The sequence below is a fragment of the Camellia sinensis genome, chromosome 12, assembly GCF_055761805.1.
Source record: "Camellia sinensis isolate YWXY chromosome 12, ASM5576180v1, whole genome shotgun sequence".
NCBI classification, from domain to species: Eukaryota; Viridiplantae; Streptophyta; class Magnoliopsida; order Ericales; family Theaceae; genus Camellia; species Camellia sinensis.
In genome coordinates this window covers 111,233,203-111,256,344 of record NC_138972.1, presented here as the reverse complement: position 1 = coordinate 111,256,344, position 23,142 = coordinate 111,233,203, and the positions used below count along the sequence as shown (strand labels likewise).

The following is a 23,142-nucleotide window of genomic DNA, read 5'->3' as shown; positions in this document are numbered from 1 at the left end:
TTGGGTGCAGCTTTAGTGGGCCTGGAGGCAACTGCTATATAAGAATGTTTGGGAGTGTAACAAATGGGTTGCTAAGATTGGGGAGAAGGGAAAACTCTCACTTTTAGCTTGTAAGTTTAGAGGATTCTCTCTTTCTTCTATCATTGTAGACTAGCATGTGGTGGTTCATGTTGCCTGACCTAGATCTAGAAGTACACATACTTAATTTGCTTATATTTGAAGGTACCTTCATTTTGCTGAAGAATATATAAACTCTAGTTTGCTTTCCATCACCTGTGAGAGAAAAAAATAGAAAAAAAGAAAAGAAAAGAACAAAACAGAAGCTATTTCTCATCTAGATCATCGAAATGGGTGAGTAAAAGGAAGTGAAATATTTACTTGAAATGGCAATAGGAAGAAGAAAATTCAAGATATTCTAGGACTTGAAGAAATAATGATTTACAACATACTTCTTTTTGGACAGATGTATACTTCGGTACATTACTTTATGTTTTCCTTGTGTCTTTTCTTTTTAGATGATCGAAGAACCATGGCAGTATCGGTTGCACAAGTTGAAGCCATGTCATCATTGAGCAGTGATCTCTTCTATGACATACCAAGGCGTTTGGACCGTGTGACTTTGGCTAGTGCAGCTTGTACTTGTGCAGCACTCCATTCCATCTCCAAAGAAGAAAAATTATGGGAAAATATATGTTCTATGTGGCCATCAACGAACAGAGAAGATGTCAAAAGTTTGATATCATCAATCGGTGGATTTAAAAAATTCTACGCAGATTGCTTCCCCCTTATTGTAAACAAGGAAGTTCCCGAGTTTAAATGGAACAACTACCTTGAATACCCAGAGGAATGGACCGAGGCCGAATACTACGGTGACATGGACCAGTTTGAAACCATTTCACCATCAGATTTCATCTCTATCGTGGATATAAGATACAAAGACAAAACAATTTACTCAAAAGTCCTTTGGGGAATCCCTAATGCAAATGGTGTCAATGGTTGGTTTTACAATTGCCCTTTTCGAATCAATCTTGATAACCGTGACGACGAAGTTACCCTTTCAGTTTCCAATGGTCTGCCACCTGTTGCGTCCATGTAAATCAAGAGGAAAGATGGGAAGCTCTGGCAAGATCTTCGCAACGGACTCCAGCTTAGTTGGATTGTAGTGAGTAGAAAAATAAAGCAAGCTGCAAATCTTTCAAGTTGGAGCTCTCTTGGCGGGTAAAGACATTGGCCAACAGAAAATGATTTCTTGACACGATTTGGATCGATTCTTCCTGCCAAATACATTCTTCCGTGTCAAATCATAGAATGCATTCTTCTTATGAAGTTTAGAGTGGTTTATACTGAAAGTGACGGTGTCTAAACAACTCTTGAACTGACAGAGCTAAGTTTGCAGTTGGGAGACATGAAAGGTGCTCATGTTAATGGGAGAAACAGTTTGCTTGTCCTCAAAGGAGCGCTGAGCTGTTGTCGGAGCAAGAATTACAGTGGAGCCCTTGAATTGCACTACAAGAATTTACACATTTGCCGACCACTTTTGCCGACCAAAAAAATTTTTGTCGCAAAAAAATGACATTTTCCGACCAAAAGTAAATTTCGTAGCTAAAAATTGATACTGTTACCGACTAAATTTTTTTGTCGCAAATAAGTAATTTTTGCCGACCAAATTACACTAATTGTCGCCAAAAATATGGGCCGGAGAATGAAATTAAAAAGGGGGCTGTGTATGCTATTTTTAGCGACTAATATAATTTGGTCGCTGATACCAAAACGACGTTGTTTTGGTATCCAAATGCATTAGCCGACCATCAGTTTGGTAGGGGATGACTTTACTAATTCAAACAAATATGAAAAATTCCTACGCGCCTCTTTCACACCTCAGTCGAATTCGATCAAAGCTCAGTCGCGCCATTCACCTCACCTTACCTTCGTCTTCTCCACTCTCGTCGTCGGTTTCAAAACCCTAACCCTACCTTTGATCTTCTCCAATCCCTCCATAAGCCGTATGTTCAAATCCAGACCCTACACTCCCCTCAACTGTTTCAGAACCTTTGTCTACAAAGGACTACCGCCAGACTCGTCAAAACGACGATCTGGAATGGGCTGATTGTGATGAGAATGATCAGGCGGCGAGGCACATTAATGCGTCGGAAATGAAATCGAAGATGGATAGTTCATCTTTGCCCTAATTTTTCTCTCCATTTCTGTTCAATCGACCCCTCGATCTTCTCTGATCAGAACTCTGCACCAAATTTGCTGATTCAGTCCAGCTCCAGGTTCAGCCTTGAGGTACACACCACTCTCCTCTCATTCTCTACCTCTGTTTTTCACTTTCTTTCTTTTCTTCACTTTTCTCTCAATGAATTCAAGATTCAGATTTCTTTTTTTGTTTATATTTTCTTTTTTTTCCCCTCAGAAACCAAAAGATTGGATCAATATACACATCTCTTACCTCAAATCTAGGTTTAATTTTTTCCTTCTTGTTGATTTCAATTTCTACTGAAGATTTTTTGTTCCTATAATTTTCATTAGTTAACTGTTTGACCGAGAATGGCAGTGTTGACTTAGAACGGTTGATGATTGTTTCTACCTAGTTTATTAATTTGGTTGTTTTCGAAAAACAGAGAAAAATTGCCTCTATTGAATCTGATTCATCCACACTTTCTCAGGTATGCCTTTTTATTTATTTATTTATATAATTTTTTAATTCAAATGCTCATATTCAAGTGTTCTACAAAAAATTGATGGATTATACTTCTGTGTGTACTTCTCCAAATGGAGCAGAACTTGAATAAATTCAAGTTGTATAAATGCCAATTCATGTGGAAGTATTGGTTACTATTTCTGATTTTAGAGAATATTTTAAGGATTGGGTTCAATAACTGAGATAGATATTACTATTATTTTTTAATATCTATATGATTATATCTATTTATTTGATCACTGGAAGGTTTGCAATTTTCTGAGGAGTCATATAAGCTGCAACTGTTTTGCAGATTTTTCCATTTCGATTTCATGATCTTCACATTGATTGATTGCTATAATTAGGTTGAGACTGTCTTCCATGAGTTTGGCCATGCATTGCAGAACATGCTAACCAAACAAGATGAAGGTCTTGTTTCTGGTTCTCAAGGGATAGAGAATGATGCGCTGTTGAATTAGCTTATTAGTTCATGGAAAATTGGTGCTGCCAAAGGTAATATTTTATAACCATAAATATCTCAATTCTATATGTTGTGCCTACTTTTCTCCTCAGATTCTACATTTTTATTCATGGCTCAAGCAATTTGAAATTGTTATGTAGCCATATATTATAAGTTATTCTTGTGTTGGTGGAATATGACTGCCTTTTGGGGGTTTCTCACTGCATTGCCTTTGAATCCTTATAAGGATTCAAAACATTGAAGTCTGAATGTGAATTACTGCATACTTATTAAATATTTATGCAAGCACCAACATTTTGTTTATGTCGTTTTCAAAAGAAAGATTCCATAACCTGGTGTTCTGCTTCTAATGACTAAGGGATAATTTTCTTTGTAAAATGATTTTAGCATCTCTTCTTTTACTTTTCTCGTTTCATATTTGCAAAACAGTTCATCCCTAAGGAGGTTTAATTAATGACATATCAGTTAACCACTAATTGTTAGTTCCTGGATTCTTCATGCGTGGGTGTGCCATTCCCACTTAAAAAAACATATTTTTATTTTAGTATGTGAATATAACAAAAGTTTACATATCTAAATGCATAGATAGTCCAAACTTCAATTTTTCATAGACATGATGCTTCAGTGTTCTTGAACCTGAGTCTGTTCTTGCTTCAGATATTGAGAATTGAAGTTAATATTTGGGTGCAATTGGAGGCCGTTCACAATAGGATGACATATATGTGCATATTATCAAAAATGCTTAAAAATAGATTAGCAGAATGAGATGGAATTCTTCAAATACTATTGTTGATGAGATATGTAATGAATAGAAAATTTAACGTTGATTGCTATATCTGAAACAATAGAAGTGTTTGAACCTCTTGGAACAATCTCTCTCAACTCTTACTGTTTCTACTGTGATTTCAGCTATTATAGCCATCTGTGTTGTGTTGATCCAAAATTGTTGATTCAATTGCCTGTACACACAGGTATGGTAGGTAGTTTTATGAATTAGGAATAGTGATGATTAAGGAAAGCTTGTAAAATCTAGGGCTATATGGAAGGGCAATTGTTTGAATTGGCTGGTTTTGAAAGTGTTTGGTTGCTTGAAATTATTGCTGGAATTTCTAGATCGCTAATAAGAGGTTTTCAAAACTGTTTTGATATGAATTTTCCAAAAGCAATGTATTGTTAGAACCTTAGGGAATGAATTTTCCTTAGGGAATTTTCCAAAACCAATGAATTTTCTCTTGCTGCCAATTAAGTTAACGACGTAGGTCACTAGTTACTCCTTTATCACATTTCTTTTCCATTTTAAAGTTCATGGCAAGTTGAATTGCATTGTGTGTGTAATGATGTCGATGAAGTGGGAAAACCAGATATCCTAAAAGAAAATAAGAAAACAGCAATAAGAATAGGTTTCCCAAAAGTCCAAATCATTGGAAGATTTCCAAAAGAAAGGCATTAGAATTCAAGTAAATTTCAATGATTACTGGAAAATACTAGTGAAAAATTGTCTATTTTAAATGAGTAAATTCTTATAGTTTATTTGTCTGTCTGTGATTCTTATAGTTTTTAGTTGCATCCTAAATAGTTGGTTATAGGTAAATGGTTTTCTCTCAGCGGCTGTATTGATGAAACTTAATGTTAAATTTTGATGGGTTGATGACTTTCCAGGTCAACTTTGTAAATTTGATTGCGACAATTAAGGGTGGGACTCATGTTGATTATGTTACCAACCAGATTACAAACTATGTAATGAGTATTGTTAATAAAAAGAATAAGAATGCTAATCTCAAAGCCCACGCAGTGAAGAACCATCTATGGGTTTTTGTCAATGCTCTTATTGACAACCCAGCTTTTGATTCTCAAACCAAAGGGACTTTGACAATTCGGAGTATGAATCTTGGAAGGAATAAGAATGCTAATCCCTGTCCAATCTTACTTCCATTACTGTCTAGTGGAACTGAAAGTGAAGTTTATAATAACTGGTATTTATTGTTGCACAAGCTACTCACAGAAATGGGAAAGTTCTAGCGTTTTATTCCATGTCGGAGTATGAATCTTGGAAGGAGAGCTTGGGAGGCAATGCCAGCGGTTGGTCGATTAAGTACTATAAGGTTTGTATGTTCAAGATCACAGGAGGGATAAATCTAGGGTACTCGGTGTTTTTGTATGTGTTGTCAGTTTTGGTATTTTATTATCTGCACTACTATTTGTCTCTTGGACTATATTTGTCCCTTCAAGTTTTCATTGAGGAAACCTACTTTGGATTTCTGGGTGAACTGTGTCAGATTCGTAATTATTGTGGTTATATGCAATGCTGCTGCTTATATGCAATGCTGCTGCTTATATGCAATGCTGCTGCCATGGAGGTACATATATTATGACATGTTGAACCAAGCTATTTTTAGTAACATGTAACGTGAAGTACTTGATGTTTTTAGATGTTCTTTTCCTCAGGCACTTCCCATATTTCTGTATAGTTTGATCACTGCTTGGGGTGCCATCTTGATTTCAGTTACATTGATACTTCTGTTTGGAGAGGTGAGGGATTTATCTTAGGTAACATTTCTTTAGAAGAGAGCTATAAAATTTGGAGTAGGTGGACAGCTGCTTGAATTTGCAGTGCAATTTATAGTTTATTAGGGTATTCGTGCCCGATTTTACCCACGTAAAACTGATTTCTTATCCCTGTAATTTGTGACATGGGCAATTAAGGTGGGAATGTGTCTGCCCATTAGAAAAAGTGCTTATTAGAAAACTTGAGTTATGTTCTTGTAGCATGGATACATTTTCTGAAGAAGTGCTTTTATAAAACTCAAATTTATTTTTCGCATCATGATGTTTCAATTTTCCTGGTTAAATCAGCATGGTGAATTTGCATGCGCTAATTACTACTAGTCTATATGAACAGATTATACCACAATCTGTTTGTTCTAGATATGGGTTGGCTATTGGTGCAGTTGTAGCCCCATTTGTCTGCGTTCTTGTTTGGATTTGTTTTCCTGTAGCATATCCAATAAGCAAGGTACTTGTGTTTGCTCAGCACTATTGCATTGCATTAGTTAAGCAAATTCATTGGTTGGTCTTTCTAATTAGTCTTCTTGGCTACCCTTATTCTCTGTGATTTTTAGCTATTATATTTTCTGCTAGGACATGTACATGTAGCACTTTTCCGTAGAGCTGAGTTGAAAACACTGGTTGATTTGCATGGTAATGAGGTAAGTAGCTACATTTTTTAAAGTGTTATGAACTAACAACATTTTTTTATTTATTTATGATGCAATTTGGTCCATCCCCCTCCCATGTCCCTACTGCCTACCCACCCACCCACCTACCTACACCCAAAAGAAAAAAAGGACAATAATGTTTTTCCATCCTGTTATTGTTATTGCTGTTAGTTTTTTTCTCTGTCATGGCACGAAAAGGACAAATCACAGCTCATTTATATGACAAACAGTCTATAATTTTTGTCATAATAACAGGAAAAGTTCAATTGGATACAGGTATGTAGGGACACGACACTTGATGCCAGTCCAGCATAGTTGGGAATTCAATTTCCCCGGTTCATGCTTATTATTTTAGTACACATCTTTTTTCAAGGCAGTATCATTAGAAATTGGTTTAAGACATACTATAGGATGGCAGTGAATCACAAAATGGCTTTGTGTAGTGAATTCCTTGTAGTTGAATAAGGCTTTGTTGAATGAGCATGCTCAGTTTTTGTCTATTGTCCCCTCCATGAATTTTTCTTTATTCACTCTTTAAGACCGTATTATATAATTTTTCCATGTTAAAAATAGACCATGTTGGGGCCTTATTTTCATCTTCTTGATTGTTTCTCCTACTAAACAACTGTCAATTTCCTTAGGGTATGTAGATTGTTGTTTAGCACTCTATCTCGAAGACTTGAAGTCCCTCAGTGGCCTTACTATGCGAAATTTGAATCTCTATGTTCTTATAAGTTATAAGTACTCATCAAACATCTTTCTCTAGCTATATTTGTATTGTGTTTTCTCAGTCATTGTTGTCTTCTCTTGATTCACAAAATTAATTCATTCTTTGTGTTTCATTAGTGATGACAATATTAAAGTAGCTGTCAATTTATGTGTTTCATTAGTGTTGCCAATTTAAAAAATATCTGTCAATTTCCGTATGTGTTTACTTTTTTCATGTAATGCAGTTATGTGAGGGAAACATTGGGACTTTGGAGGAATGGACCATGGAGATGATCAAGCTGCAGTGCTAAACCCTGGGAACAAACCATTAACACAGATTACTGAAGATGATTCATTTAGAAAATTTGAATTTAGACAGTATTTTTTTGCCAGCCAAGCAAAGGTGAGCAAGACAAAGAAGTAGGATTAACTTAGGTTGGTTTTAGATAATAACAAGAGAAGTTATACATAATGGAAAATTATGTTTTTTTTTTCATACCAGAAGTTATTGCATTATTTGTTTTCCTCAATCATGTTCAATTTATGGCATGTAAAATTTTTCGTAGCGTTGAGTCTTTCATTTATCAGTAACACTTATATTATTCTTCTTGCATATTGGAAATTGGGATGCACTGCTTGAACTTGCTTTAGTACGTGCTCAGTATATCATAGTTAACTTAATTCTACATTTTATTGTTAAACTTAATTTGTAATATCTATACTAATTGCCTCACTGGAGCCATACTTTCTTAAGTTTTCTACAGTGGTTGTTATATTTGTCAAAACATTTAGTCTCGCCACATTTCAAGGGTACTTGGTTTTCTGCAATTGTGTTTTAACTTTGTTGCAATTATACATCTCAATTTTGCAGCTGTTATTCAAGTTGAATCGTCCCTTTAAGGTTGCATCAAGGGGCTATTCATTTATTATCGGCTTTTCAAAGGCATTGGCACTGCATGAGGTATTTGACATGTTGTTCAATGTTCACTCACAGTAATAATAGTACTTTTTTTAAGCTATTATTGAAACGTTATTTATTCTTATCCTTTTTACCTCTCTTTTCTTGGTGTTCTTTTCAGAGTATGTTACCCTTCTGTATGCGTGAAGTTTGGGTGATAACTGCTTGCTTGGCTTTAATCAATACAATTGCTTCTCATTATAGTGATGGACAAGTGGCACCTGATATAGAAACAGAGTTTTATCGCCTTCAAGGTGATCTTTATTCACTATGCCGGATTAAGGTAAATTTTACACGCATTGCAAGTGACTTCCAAACTCCATATACTTAGTGTGATATAGTGCAGTGTTTGCATACTATACTATGTAACTTGGTGAGTGGAAGTAATCAACATTTGTTATTTCAACCGAGAATGGAGTTTGAGGGAAAAAATAGTTGTCCAGGCATGTTTTTTACTGACATATAGATGCGATGATATGTTTCATTCTATTTTTATTTCTCAATGGTTTCCCTGTGACAATTAACAAGCATTTTTTTTATTAAGAAAAAAAAGAATAGCCATGCATTTGTTCACTTGTTTCTACAAATTTAATACCAAAATTATTGCTTATTGCAATGTAATTCCCCATGTTGTAGTTCATGAGGCTTGCATAACTAATTGGTTATGGATCAGATATAGAAAGAAGTCCTGTCAACAAGTAGAAACACAACTTTTTAGCATACCAATCCTATTTGAAAGTAGTAGTCAGCATTGCCAAAGAGTTCCTTTGATGTTGCACTGTGGTCCTCCAACTCTCTCTCTAATATATTTTTCTTTTGTGCAGTGCTTCACTCAGCATGCTACCTTGGCCTAAGCCTGCAGTTTGGCCTTTAGTTCCACCTGATGCTTCATCTGAGGTGTTTGAGAAGGAAAAGGTGAGGTTTTTAATTTGGTATTATTGACATGTAACTAGGAAAAGGCTTGTAAATTTGAGCACTGATATAAATTAAATAAACCAACCTTGTACTGGTTATTTCGAGGATACTTCAATTGATACTCTGCTTCTTTTGTTATAAGTGAGTCAACTGGTTTGCTGGTTGTTTAGAATGAGTCTTAACTGAAGTCAAATAAAGTTAATTACATTTTAGGATGAAAGAAAATTTTATTCATAACTCAAAAATCATTTGATGGCTCGGTATGATGGCCTCAGTGACATCCTAACAAAGCGGCCAATTTTAATTGGGCCAGAATTGAAAGCTACTCTGGAAAACATGATCTGGTTTTTTACTTTCTTTGTAAAAATTAGTTTTTTCAATAATGCCTCCTGTGCGCTGAGGAGCTTCATCATCAACATCTTTACTCTGGATTATTGGAAGAAATAACTGAACAACTGTGGGATAGTCAAATTTATTGTTGTCGCAGTTCAATTACATACATCAGTCACCAATATGGATCTTAGATGATATCTAGAGCTGGAGGATTGTAAGGGCCAGGTTGTCAAAAAATAAAAAAAAACCTTGTTCAAAAAAAAAAAAAACAATCAGTTTTTGGAAATTTGTACTACTTACCTGAGCAGTGCTTGTGTCCTTGCATTGAATTGTTATGGTAATGTGGCTCAAGTTGAGGGTTAGGATTAAATGTTTCACTAAAATAGACTATGTCTTTGTGGGCACTTTTTCTGAGACACAACATGCCATTCCTCACCTCAGTTAACATGTCAATAATGCGGTTTAAGTAATCCTTCTCAAAATTATCGTAATTATAGTTGTTACTGATCCTAATTTCATTCTCATTGAAAAATGTTATTGTTTATGTATTCCTTGAATCCATGCAGATGATTCTTCAAACAACACCAAGGGTTAAGCACTTTGGTATTCAGAGGAAGCCATTACCTCTTGAACCATCTTTACTTCTGCGTGAAGCTAATCGCCAAAAGGCTTCTCTTTCTGCTGGGAATGTGTTTGAATTATTTGATGGTCGCTCAGCTTTTATTGATGGGTAATGGAAATTTAGTAATTGAATGCAATATATTGTTACATGCTGTTCAAAGAAATGCATAATTTCTTGGAGGGGGAAATACAATCTTGTTAGTTGGTTCCAGTGTTTTGACTTAAAATGTACTGAACTGCTTTAATTTGCTTTGGAAGCAAGCATACTAGTTGCTGATAACAACCTTCCCCCCTCCTTTTTTTCCCCTCTAATTGTTGAAGAAGTGAACTCTAATAGTTGTATCTTTGTGTATATGTAAATGCCTTTGTCTTCAAATCCTTTGAATTCTTTTGAGCCCTTACCCAGTTGTTACATGCTGGCAGCTTAGGTTCAGATGCATCTCCGAGGAAGCCCCCTTCAGCTAAAGTAAATACTGTTTCCATGTCAAGAACTAATTCTTTACCCGGAAACTTTGAAAGCTGCATCGATCGACCTATGAGACTTGCAGAGATATGTGTTGATGCTGAGCATGCTCTGCAGAATGGTGGACCAGCATCAGTGATGATTTTATGAGTTATGAGAAGCCAACAAGACCCATTCTAAAGGTATCATTCTTGTTTAATGGAAAACCAAAACAGATTTTGATGATGTGTATTATAATAAAAACAATGATGAGAAGATGATGATGAGGATGCGGAGCAATCATTATACCATCGTATTTTAGATTGCCACCTTTCCTGTATATAGTCTCCCTTTTAACATGACATGGATTGGTTTGTGACAACGGACCACTTTGTTGATTCATTTATTCATCTCACAATGCATTTCCATTCTTAGGTGTTTAAACCAAGGTCTCTGGTCGATCTTGCTGCATCTGTTTCATCTGCTTTGCTTATTAATGAACCTCAACGGGATGGAATGGTATATAATTTTTGTGCCTTGTCCTTTTCGTGCCTTGTTCACAAATAGTATATAATTTTTGATCATCATGCAAGTGGATTCTGTAGTTTGCCTTGTTGATGCATACGACAAAGAGAGATTTGCAGAGGCTAAAAAGGAGCTGGATGCCCTCCTCTCAGACGATTCACTTGCAAATGTCCCGTTTCTCATACTTGGGAACAAGATTGACATACCCTATGCTGTCTCAGAGGATGAGTTGAGATATTACTTGGGTTTGACTGGTGTTACTACCGGTAAGGGTAATGTTGACCTCGCTGACTCAAATGTCCGTCCTATTGAGGTCTTCATGTGCAGTATCGTGCGCAAGATGGGATATGGTGATGGCTTTAAGTGGCTTTCCCAATACATTAAGTAGGAGAATCAGAGAATGGTTTAAGAAGAAAGCGAATGTGCAAAGCCATCTAAGGGTAACTTTCATGCCACTGCTGCATGAATGGATATATTGGGAATGTAAAGTTTAATATGTAGCTTTTACCTTGTTATCTTGCAAATAGTCTTGCTATTTTTTTGGTGGGGAAGGTTAAGTTGATTCTGTTCCCTCTCTGTGTCTATCTCTCTTTGTACTTGACACAATTGTAAAGAAATAAAGTTGTGGGGAAATGTTTGTGATTGATGGGGAAATGTTCTGATCTTTTGCATTCCATGGCAACTGAGAGTGTGAAATGTTGTACTTTTGTCCCAAATTCCCAATAGCTTTTGCTAATCAAAGCCCCAAAACTAGTAAGGGCACTCGTGCCTCAGTAAGTTATACTTTTGTCGACTAAATAAAGTAGTCGGTGTATCACCAAGCACATTTGGCGACTAAATAATTAGTCGTTAAAATTATTAATTTTGGCAACCAAAGGATTTGGTCGCGAATAGGTCTATTGCCGACTAAAGTTTTAGTTGCGCAAAACATGTTTGGTCGCAGAATGTGACAATTGGCGACCAAACAATTTGGTTGCAGAATGTGACAATTGGCGACCAAATTTTTTGGTCGCGGAATGTCACAATTGGCGACAAAAATTTTTTGGTCGTGGAATGTCACAATTGGCGACCAAACTTTTTGGTCGTTGAATGTGATAATTGGCGACCAAACTTTTTGGTCGCGAAATGTGTCAATTGGTGACTAAGATATTTGGTCGGGAAAATATCACTTTTCGCGACCAAAGTGTTTTAGCAACTAAATGAATTAGTCGCGGTAATGATATATTTAGCGACCAAAAATTTAGTCGGCAAATCCGACTTTTCCCGACCAACCAAAATTTTGGTCGCGAATTACTTTTGCCGACCCTCAATTGGCGACCAAAGTAGCGACCAAAAAAATTGGTCGCGGATAACTTTTGCCGACCAAAAATGGGCTTTTAGCGACCAATTTTTTGGTCGGCAAAAGTGTTAATTCTTGTGGTGTCGTACAATCTGTACTCGAAAGTGCAGAGCCAGTTGAAGGAAGAGAATATCAGAAATGAAAGCAGGTTCGACAGGCTTTGTATTTTGAGCGGCATTGCAGCATTCGTCACATTCTGTTACTACTTTTTGTGAAATATTTGCTCTCTTTTCTGACCAAACTCTCAGTGGCTGCTGCTGTCTTTTGATGTAAAATTCAATTTTGGTCAGAAAACAAAATTAAGCAATCTTTAGTTTTTTAAATTTGATTTGAGAACATTGTAAAAATCACAGAGCAAGATTAATGGTAGGAGCAGTCTAGATTGTGGTAGGTATATGGCTTGTCACCCTTTTTGTGTAGAGCCTAAATTTGAAAGGAAAATCACTCTTTCTCGATACTTCCTTTTTCGATCGGTTGGTGAATGGTAGATTAATCTGATAAATTAATTAGCCTCATGAAGCATGAATCCCTAACATCATGTTTGTATTAATTTTATTAATCATGTTTTTGATATATTATCATTCTATGATTCTATTATTATTATTATTATTGTTATTATTATTATTACACGATAATAATATTAGGAAGTTAGTAAGTTGGATTACAATGAACGGATCATAGTCATTCTATACTCGAATCTTGAATTTCTGACTTTTTTTACCGTCTTCAGAGATAGCTACATAGATCACTATCACATAAAGAGAGATATGAGGGTAAGACAAGCACGTTTTCACGACGTTATTGGCACATACGTTGGTTGTCTTATTCTTTCTTGTATTTTTGTATTTGGTAGTTCAAAACTGAAACTCAATCCCTCAATTATTGACTTCTTATACTCTTCAAATCTTCTTATTGGTGGAGGCTGCCAAAATTTATTTGGTTGATGAAAAAATGTAAAATCTGCAGATGCAAAATTCTTGTAGTGAATTTTCACTCGTTGTCTTAGGGTGAAATTTCATTACCATAGTAAATTTCACTATTTCACAGTAAAAGTTCATTGGATGAGAAAGATGTTTGCATACTGTAAAGTCGGAGAAATTTCTTTATACAAATAAAAAATTAAAATTTGTCATTTTGAAATCTTCAATTTGAACTTTTTAGTCTTAAATTTGAAATTATGAACTTATTTTTATTTTTATAATTGATCCTAAATTTTAGAATGTTTAGTGCTCAAATAATTTTTTTTTACCTGATGTTGGATAGTGAAATTTCACTATGGAAGTCAGAGTTGTTTACCATGTTTAGGAGGACTTGCACTAGGATTAGAATTGTTTTATCAGTCGATCTAGGAAAAAAAATGGGGAATTATTGCCAAGTAGGGGTAGGAAAAAGAATTATCAAAACATGAAAAAATATAATACTTTAATTATTAAAGTATATAAATTTTACCACTAATTTGTAAATATGTTTCTCTGCCCTCACTGGGCAGTAACTCCCTCCCCTAAAAAAAAAAATCTCTTTTTCATTTAATTTCTGTATGAAAAACCAATAACCATGTTTTGTGAATACAAATATTTAGTGAGTTAGTGAATGGATTGACAGTGACTACAAGAGTTGGTGATCAGACTATTGCTGGAGATTACGGGTGGTGGTTGTCCAATCACCAAAAGTTAGCCAGAGTTGTGGTTAGAGTGTTACTGAAAGTCACGGATGATGACTGTCTTGTTTATAATTTTTAAAGAGTAATACTAAGGCCTAGTTTGGGAAGATTGAAAAAAGATAAAAAGTCAAAAAGTCACTATCCTATTTAAGTCACATCATCTTATTTAAATCACATCACCTCTCTAACACATCACTTCAAACCCAACCCAAACCCAACCCATATTTCATAAAAAGTCAAAAAGTGCACTTATTTAGTCTTCCCAAACTAGGCCTAAAAATCAAAAGCTTAAACTCAAAAAATTATCAAAAAAATAATGTATGATTTAAATTTATTCTAAGACTACAAAAGAAGCATTAAATCAAGATCACATATTATTTTTCTCAAAAATTTTCTGTGTTTAAATTTTTGATTCCTAGCCTTACTAATTTAAAAAATAAAAATAAAAAAATAGTTATCTATACACCTTCTTGGTCCACACAGTCTTAGCCCGCCTCCAAACCCCACCACCACCACTAAGCCCACAACCGGACCACACGAGTCACGCTGTCACACATGATCCCCAAATCTCTCTCTCTCTCTCGTTGAAGATTTTTGTAGATGCTTATAATCTTTCTTTAATTAATCACCAATCAAAGCTGGTTGAGTATATATATCAAATGAAACATTGATATCACATGAGATGCGAGTATTAATCATTAATCAATTTGAAGGCTTTATAGTTGAGTCAATAAAAAATATAAAAAAAATAATCTAATATTATTTGTGACTTCTTATTAATACTTAACATTATTGCGAGCTAGACTTCTCTGTAAAATTTATCATTATTTTTGTTTTAAATAAAAAAAATCAGGTCGATCTGATAATTGTAATATAAAAAATTAAAAAAGAAAACAAGAAATATGTTTTGAAAATAAATTATTTATTTTTTAGACACAAATACAATAAAATAAAAATATTACAAAATAAACAATTTAATACCTTGGTGAGTCCCAAGAGCTCCTTAATGAATTTGATAAAAATCCAACACTTAGAAAAAATATCACAAAATGATATGTAATTGAATATTGACGCACAAGGATTGTACTTTTTAGATTTTTGAAGAAAAATTTGAGTTCAAACTTATGAAGAAAGTTGTGCTAACTTTGTCATTAATTATATATATATATATATATATATTTAATTATGAATGATAATTATGATAGTTACCTAACTCTCAAAATTTCTACGGGTAGTTTAGCTAAGACTTACCAGGTCCCTCATTAATAGATAAGTTTGGTTGGTGGAAAAAAATTGACAAGATTGATCAATAAAGGTTCATAACCTAGCAGCATTCCATCAAATCAAATACTAACGCTTATCTCTGAAAGTGTAGGTGAAAAAACCAACTCTAAGACAAAAAGACAATTATTCAAGTGAAAAAAACAACTGACAAGAAAAACAATTATTCAAAATTTTCAGAATAGTGCTCTGCTGCCCATCCAATAACAAAGAATTACTTATTTACATAGCACCCAAAACAAAAAAGAGAAAAATGACGACTGATTAATCACACAGTCATCTAAGGAGTAGATAATTTAAAAAAATATTATGAATTTTAAATAAATTATTAAATTTTTTATCACATATCTCACATAAATATGAAATCCACACAAATCACATATATATAGATTTTACGCCCACATAAAAAATTAAATAATTTATTTGATACCTAACATAACTCGATAATTTATGGACTGCTGGTCATAGCTTTAAATGCTTTCTTGGTGCTTCTTTAAAACAGGCACTTTCCTTAAATTTCTTCTTCTTTTTTTTTGTCTTTTCTTTTTCTTTTTCAACAAGTAAAATACACTGCTAATGTTATATAGTCTAATATTCATAGCTTTAAATGCTTCCTTGGTGCTTCTTTAAAACAGCCACTTTCCTTAAATTTCTTCTTCTTTTTTTTTGTCTTTTCTTTTTCTTTTTCAACAAGTAAAATACACTACTAATGTGAGATAGTCTAAATATTTTGTTTGTGAAATTTTATATCATATTTATATAATACATTTAATAAAATCAGCTCTGCTACAGAGTCCGAAAGGGTTTCGAGCCATTGGCTCGAATTTGAGAAAGAGGAAGAAGAAGAAGAAGAAAAAGAAGAAGAAGAGAATGAGGAAGAAGAGAAGGAGGAGCAGAACTGGAGGGGCCCTAAAAATAGGGCTGGAGGCGGAGGGAGGCGGAGGTGGAGGCGGGCGGAGGCAGAGGCGGAGGCGGGCGGAGGCAGAGGCGACGATCGGCCGACGACCGACGAGCTGCGACGATTGGCCGACAACCGACGACGAGCTCCCATCTCTCCCCTCTGTTTCTCTCTCTCGCCTCTGCTTCTCAGGTTCAAAACGAAGAAGAAAAAGAAGAAGAAGAAGAAAAAAAGAAAGAAGAGGAAGGGGAAAAAAAAAAAAAAATCAAAACCCAAAACGATATCGTTTTAAATTTTAAGCCACATTCAGACCACTAATTTCGAGCCCTCAAACATTATTGTAATAAAATATTTAGTATATGACATTTTTCAAACTGCACTCATTTATCTGCAATGAATGTTTCTCTTCCCTCCAGACCCCACTCACCTCTCACCCCTCCATCCCCCACACAATCTCATCTTCCAACTCTCTCTCTCTCTGTCTCTCTCTCTCTCTCCAACTTCTCTACGATCAATCATCTCTATATAAACTTGACTCAAATGACACTTTCCAAATTCTATTCCTCTTCTTTCCTTCTCAAAAACCCATATCCGAATACACCCTTCTGAGGACAACCCATTAATCTTTATCCACAGTTGAGTCAGAGAACACACATCCACAATGACCCACTTGGATTTCTTCAAGAAATTAAAGCGCTTGACCCCTCTTGACCCCACAACCAGCATTCTTGCTTTCTTCTTCGTCTCTGTTTGCTTCATCCTCTGTTTCATTTACTTGGATTACAGAGCTGTGACCACAGAGTTTCGTTCCCGTGTAGACCCACCCAGCTTGATAGAGTGGTCTGGTATCAATGGGTCGTTGGATGAGAATCGAAGGCCAAGATTTCTCGAAGAGGGTGGTGGTGATGGGTGTGATGTCTTTGATGGTGAATGGGTTTGGGATGATAGTTATCCTTTATATAAATCCGAAGATTGCTTGTTCTTAGACAATGGATTTCGATGCTCTGAGAATGGAAGGCCTGATAGTTTCTACACAAAATGGCGTTGGCAACCCAAAAATTGCGATTTACCCAGGTTTATTTTGATCTTTCCTTCAACTCTAGTATATATATATATATAAGTAAGTTTTATGCTGAGGTTTTTTGAGTTTCTTCTTCATTAATTACTCTTTGTATGTTAGTTAATTTAATGTGATTTTAATCATTGAGTATGCATTATTTTGTTGAAGTTGAAAAAGTAGTATGTTCTTTAATTGCTAATTTAGGCCGTCTTTCTGGTTGAATGCCTTGTACTGTTGTGCTCTGTTTGGTTAAGTAGAATAAAGTACAATTGTACAGTTATGCTCGATTTGGTTTGCTAGGATAAAGTGTAATGAAATGATGATTCATCACACTGTCTATTCTTGTGTAAAAATAATAAGCATAATAATAAAAAAATATATTACAAGTGGAATTTTTATTCACCCTAAAAATGTGTCTGGTTGAAAATTTAGGTAGGAATTTGGAAATAAAATCAAAAAAAGTACGTGAAATTTGGTAAAATATAATTATATTTTATTTACATTTCATCTATTTTTTTCATTTTCTTTTACAAATATCTTTCCAAATAAACATAGCCTAAGAGTAATGTTACATCGCACCAATTTTGATTCTCCAATACCAATTTCTAATAACATGGCAAACACTCATTAGGTAGTTTTTATATTTTAGTGGGATTCTCAAGTGATGTGACTTATGACACAAAGTCATATCACTAGGGTTGGTTTGGTGGTCCAAAATTAGGGGTCCAAAACATTTACCTTAAAAGGGTTAGGGAATGACAATTCTACTGAACCAAACACTATACATTAGTATTTTTTGTTTTTTTTGAACTGCCATACTTGGTGTTTCTGATATTAAGTGCATTTTTCTGGGCGTTTCACTTATGAATTTCTCACTTCTGGCTTTGGTCTCAACTCCTAGTATCTGGCTTTCAAATGCTAAATATATCTATATATAAATGTTTATATATGTATGTATGTATATACATAGGTATACATGGAATGTTGATGCTAGGCACGACAGTGGATGAAGGAATTGTGCAAGGGGAAGGAGAAATTACTAGATTTTGGAGTGGCTGAAGTAAGATTATATAGATTTTGAATGTCAAAATGCTAATTATATTTTTTTATATTATAAAAATAAAATTTCATGGAAGTAATGAGTTTTTTTAAGAAGTTTGGGGGGTTCCTGCCTGCCCTTGGGTCGCCGCTAGCTAGGTGCACATGAGTACATACTTTATTTTGAGAGCCTAACAGTATAATGCTATTTGAGTTATTATGGACCAGTTTAGTTTACACACAAATTTTGAGTGTAGTAATAAAAAACATAAAAACATATGCACAGTTTAATTTATTGATTTTAAAAAAAATGGATACAATCCTCTGTGGTTTTACACCTATTACAATGGTGAACCTCTTATTTGATCTCCTGATATACTCACAATTTAATTCCTATAGAAGCATGTTTTTCAATCAAACCACTTGATGGATTTCTTCAAGTCCTCGAATTAAGAACACAAAAGAGAAGGGTTTGATCAAGGGTTTAAATTTTTTTTTATCTCAAACAAAGTTCAAACTTTGTCTTTCGAAAAGAAGAGATTAGACTAGCAAACTCTGCGAGTCTTGAGATGTAGAGTGTGGCTTCAGAGCATGTGGAAAAATTAACACATTGATGAAATGCTTGTTGATCTACCACAAGAGTTTTGAAAAGAACTTTGTAACCGAGTCTTAAGGAATGCTTGAGAATTCATAGCCAAAGGTCCCTTCTCCATGAGTGAGAGGCTTTATTTATATGAGGCTCAAGTTGAGGGGTGATAAATTACAATTTTGCTTATGTGATAATTTTATATGAAGTGAGTGTGCATTATGTAAATTTTCTATGTTTTCTTTAGTAATTTAAACTTTGCCTTCATCCGATTGATTGGAGGGAGATAAAAAGTTTCTTATTTGGTTCATCTCTTTTGAAATCAGATTTGATGCAAAGAACATGCTGGAAAAGCTGCGAAACCGCCGGCTTGTGTTTGTTGGTGACTCTATTGGAAGAAACCAATGGGAGTCCCTTCTCTGCATGCTCTCCTCTGCAGTTCCTGATAAAACTTCAATATTTGAAGTGAATGGTAGTCCAATCACAAAGCACACTGGTTTCTTGGCATTCAAGTTCAGGGATTTCAACTGCACTGTTGAGTACTACAGAGCTCCATTTCTAGTGGCGCAGGGTCGGGCCCCGGCTAGAGCGCCCGAAAAGGTGAAGACTACTTTGAGACTGGATCGATTGGATTGGAGCTCATTGAAGTGGAAAGGTGCAGATGTATTGGTTTTCAACACGGGGCATTGGTGGAATTATGAGAAAACTATGAGAGGGTAATTTTAATCTTTTTGAAATTCTTTACCTAGGATTAGTTCATTCATATGTTAATTGTTTTTACATTTTGACTGTTTCACTGAAGGGGATCTGTTTGTCGGAAAGATGGAATTATCATTTAAATTTAGAAATTTTAACTGGAACAAGTATTATTTGAGGTACACATCATTGACTGAAAGATGACGTGTTTATAAGACCAAGTTTACTAAATATGATGATGTGTTGAAGCTCGAAACATCTCATGTTGTTTCCATGCTTGGGTCTATTCTACTTAGATAATTTATCTTTTATTTTTATTGAAAAGGAATTGATCGTGACGATTATAAAATTTATAGGTCGTACTAATGTGTTATTAATGTAAGGTTATGGCTATTTAGATCTTGTATCCCTATTGAAACTGTCTGTTCTTGGTATTTCTTTCGGAGCTATGATCTGCTTCAAAACATTGTACTTGACCTTCGGATCCATGTACTTGTTAGGGGTTGTTACTTTCAGGAAGGAGAGAAAGTGAAGATGGAGATGAGTGTAGAAAGCGCGCTTCGGAGAGCAATTGAGACAATGGTGGATTGGATAGGCAGTGAAGTAAATCTGAGCAAGACCCAGGTCATTTTTCGAAGCTACGCACCTGTACACTTCAGGTTTGTCTCTTTACTAAAGTACTTTTTTCTACTGTTCCAATAATTTTTACTACACTTTACACCGTACAAAGATTGGCCTAACAGGAAATGCTAAAAGTTTAACGAGATATTACTATTCCATCAATTCACATCTCAACTATTTAAGTTCCTTTTTTTTCCAATATAACCCTTGTTTGGGAAGCAGTTCCTTGATTTTTTTTATAAAAGGTGTTGCGAGTGTCTTGTGTTCTACCCGATTTGTGCATGTGTTGATCTGCACGACCAGATTAGTGGGCAAATAGTGAGGTCTAGGTCTGATCCAATTCTTGTTGGATTTGCATCTTAGTATATATTATGGGTTATTTTCAAGGATAAGGGTAATGTGAGTTGAGAGAATTCTTGTTACGGACGATTTTGAGAGAGATTGCTTCTCCTTGTATTTTCTCCTCTTTTGATAGTAAAACGCTCTGTTATTTTTTGCCTATGGATGTAGGCTTGTGGCCATCTTTGTGTTCTTGTGTGATTGCTCAATTTTACTTGTTTTCATTTGTTCCATCATAACAAAAGCTAACTTGGAAAGTGACAAAGAAAAGGAGAAGTTGAGCTTGATCATTTTACCATGAACAATACCAAATGCAGTTTTGGTTCTGTGAAATGTATCTTTAATGGATGATTAATGAAATCTATCCTATTTAGACAATTTAAAATTAATTATACATTTACTCATATCCTTGATTACCACAGCAAGATGAATCTTTCTACGTACGCCTAGTGGGAAAACACAGTTAATCAACAATCAATAAATTGAACTTGTTGCTATTACCATGGTTCTTTGTTTGCTCTGCCAAAGAAAAGGTCTGTTTGGTTTGGTTTTCAAAAAATGTTTTCTAACTTCTTGTTTTGTTGTGTTTTTTGTCAACTTTCTCTAACTTGATTGTACCCGTTCAATGTGGTTTTCAAACTGTTAAAAAGTACTTATTCTGTTAATAGGGTCAATTCCTCGTGAAATCGTCTTGTTTTGTTATTATACAATGCAACAAATGATAAATTCGCTGGATTTAACAGGAGCGGCAACTGGAAGACTGGCGGTAACTGTCACCGGGAGACATTGCCTTACTTGGGTTCATTACCTGTTTCACCACAAACGTGGGGTCACTTCAAGACTGTCATTGATGTGTTAACAGAACACTCAAACAAGTCACAAGTGAAGAAAATGGATTTTTTGAACGTGACATATATGACTTCAAGGCGAAAAGATGGCCACTTGTCTTTGTATTATTTAGGGCCCAAGATCGGACTGGCCCCTCTCCACCGCCAAGACTGCAGCCACTGGTGCCTGCCAGGTGTCCCTGATTCGTGGAACGAGCTTCTCTATGCGAACTTCCTCAAGTGGGAGCACAATCACATAAGTTATGCACATCACTAAAACTAGCACCATCGATTTCTCTTCCATTGCGTTAAAGAGGGGATAAGGTAAAGTAAGGCATAGCTATCCAATGCCTAAAAAGAGAAGTGAACTTATCAAAGAACAAGTCTCATTTGGCACATCATATTGCAGTTATTCCCGTAAGGGAGAGTAAACTTGCGCTACTTGTGAAATACCGGAAATGCCCTTTTGGACAACGATGCAGCCTGCTCTAATACAATAGTCAGGATGGTGGAGAAATTCGTGGCAGTAGATTTTCAGTGGTTGTGGATGCTGGCAATAGATTCTGTATAGACTATACAACTTTCAGTAGATAGTGTTGGATTTCTGAAGCAAATTCCACAGTTGAAAGGAGATATACACAAAAGTATCTGATTCTTCTTGTTACTATCATTCATATAGGGGATATAGTCAGATATGCAAAGCATTTCTTGACATTGTTGATTGTACTTTTGTATATATGAAGAAAGGTTGAATTGATTGCCATTTGTCCTTTTTGTCTGCATATGTGATAAAGCATGATGATTGTTTCCATGAGAGAGGTTTTTTTTTAAATTTTTTTTTTTAGGGTGAATTACATTTGCCTCCTTTTTTTTTTCCTTTGAATTTCCGATGTACCCAAAAAATATAAGAAAGATGTAGCACCAAAGAACCTAAGAAGAACTAGTCGAAATAGAAAACACGGTGTTATCATCCAATGAATTTCTGATCTCCATGAAGGGCTATGATATATGTGTTCCGCATGACATGCACCTAATATTACAAATAGTTGAATTTACAATATAACTATGCATAAGACTTTCATTTTATGCATAACAAGTTCTATATTAGATTGTAAATCCCAATTTAATCCTAATAAAATAAAAATTAATGTTTCAAAATATGAAATCTAGTCTACTGGTAACCATAAATATTAGAATTATATGAATTCAACACTTTGATAAATAGATACACCCAATATTCATAACCAAATCCATGTAACATAGGAGAACTATAAACCCCATGGCGTGTAGCTCAGCGGCGTGACTTCTGTTAGGATCAAACACACCCAGAAAAATATCTCACACACACAGAGAACACAATATTTACGTGGTTCGGCCCAATGCCTACATCCACGGACAGAAAAGAGAATTTTCACTAAAATGGAGCAAAAATACAATTACAGAGGAGGAGATGAAACTCACTCAACTCACAGCTCTCACTCTCAATTTCTGATGATTCAAACCTCTCCTCACTTATCTCAAATTATAACCAAGAGAGGAGGAGTAGGTGAAGTGCTAGCCATAATTGGCCAAGGTAGTGCCACCCTCACTATCTTCCTTTAGTGAGTTGGTGTAGCCCTCCATCACCTTCTTTTACAACATGGTGCTACCTACACTATGAATGGTGGGCTCATTACCATGTGGGTAGTGGATGGAGCCAACAATTCTCCCCCTCCACGCCCACATGGACAACTGACTTCTCAGCTTGGACTGCCAAGACACAGCTCCCCCTGATTGGATGCCCTGTACCCCCTGCTCGGGATACCCTTGCATTACCGTGCAACTCCTTGCATGATGAACACGGGAGCAACTAGAAAACTTCAGAGTGTGACACATCAACATCCTCAATTTTCCTTGCTCGAAGCTTATTTCTGAAC

At 35.3% G+C, this 23,142-nt stretch overlaps 2 protein-coding genes, 1 long non-coding RNA gene and 1 pseudogene across 4 annotated transcripts; all 4 read left to right on the top strand.

The window, feature by feature from the left end:
- Positions 1–406: 406 nt before the first annotated feature.
- LOC114306592 (F-box protein At2g27310-like) lies at positions 407–12,661 on the top strand (annotated as a pseudogene).
- Positions 1,511–3,338, top strand: LOC145804715 (uncharacterized). The gene is made up of 3 exons (XR_014347029.1): positions 1,511–2,289; positions 2,625–2,669; positions 3,049–3,338. It is a non-coding gene; the product is annotated as an uncharacterized LOC145804715 (long non-coding RNA).
- LOC114306594 (trafficking protein particle complex II-specific subunit 130 homolog) lies at positions 5,205–11,523 on the top strand. Of its 2 annotated transcripts, XR_014347028.1 has the most exons (8): positions 5,205–7,490; positions 7,959–8,048; positions 8,167–8,328; positions 8,870–8,960; positions 9,860–10,023; positions 10,338–10,559; positions 10,792–10,875; positions 10,962–11,523. XR_014347028.1 is itself a non-coding variant. In XM_082899576.1 (4 exons), exons 1-4 carry the CDS (start codon positions 7,365–7,367, stop codon positions 8,897–8,899), a joined length of 408 nt encoding a protein of 135 aa, XP_082755702.1. In that variant the 5' UTR covers positions 5,205–7,364; the 3' UTR covers positions 8,900–9,082. The 2 variants fall into 2 exon arrangements, 1 of the variants encoding a protein (XP_082755702.1); XM_082899576.1 differs by lacking the exons at positions 9,860–10,023; positions 10,338–10,559; positions 10,792–10,875; positions 10,962–11,523 and having other exon boundaries at positions 8,870–9,082.
- A 3,775-nt stretch (positions 12,662–16,436) lies between the features above and the next one.
- LOC114306596 (protein trichome birefringence-like 11) lies at positions 16,437–21,989 on the top strand. Its single transcript, XM_028251867.2, has 4 exons — positions 16,437–17,133; positions 19,070–19,459; positions 19,940–20,098; positions 21,143–21,989. The coding sequence occupies exons 1-4, from the start codon at positions 16,721–16,723 to the stop codon at positions 21,501–21,503; spliced, it is 1,323 nt and encodes a 440-aa protein (XP_028107668.2). The 5' UTR covers positions 16,437–16,720; the 3' UTR covers positions 21,504–21,989.
- The last annotated feature ends 1,153 nt before the right edge of the window (positions 21,990–23,142 follow it).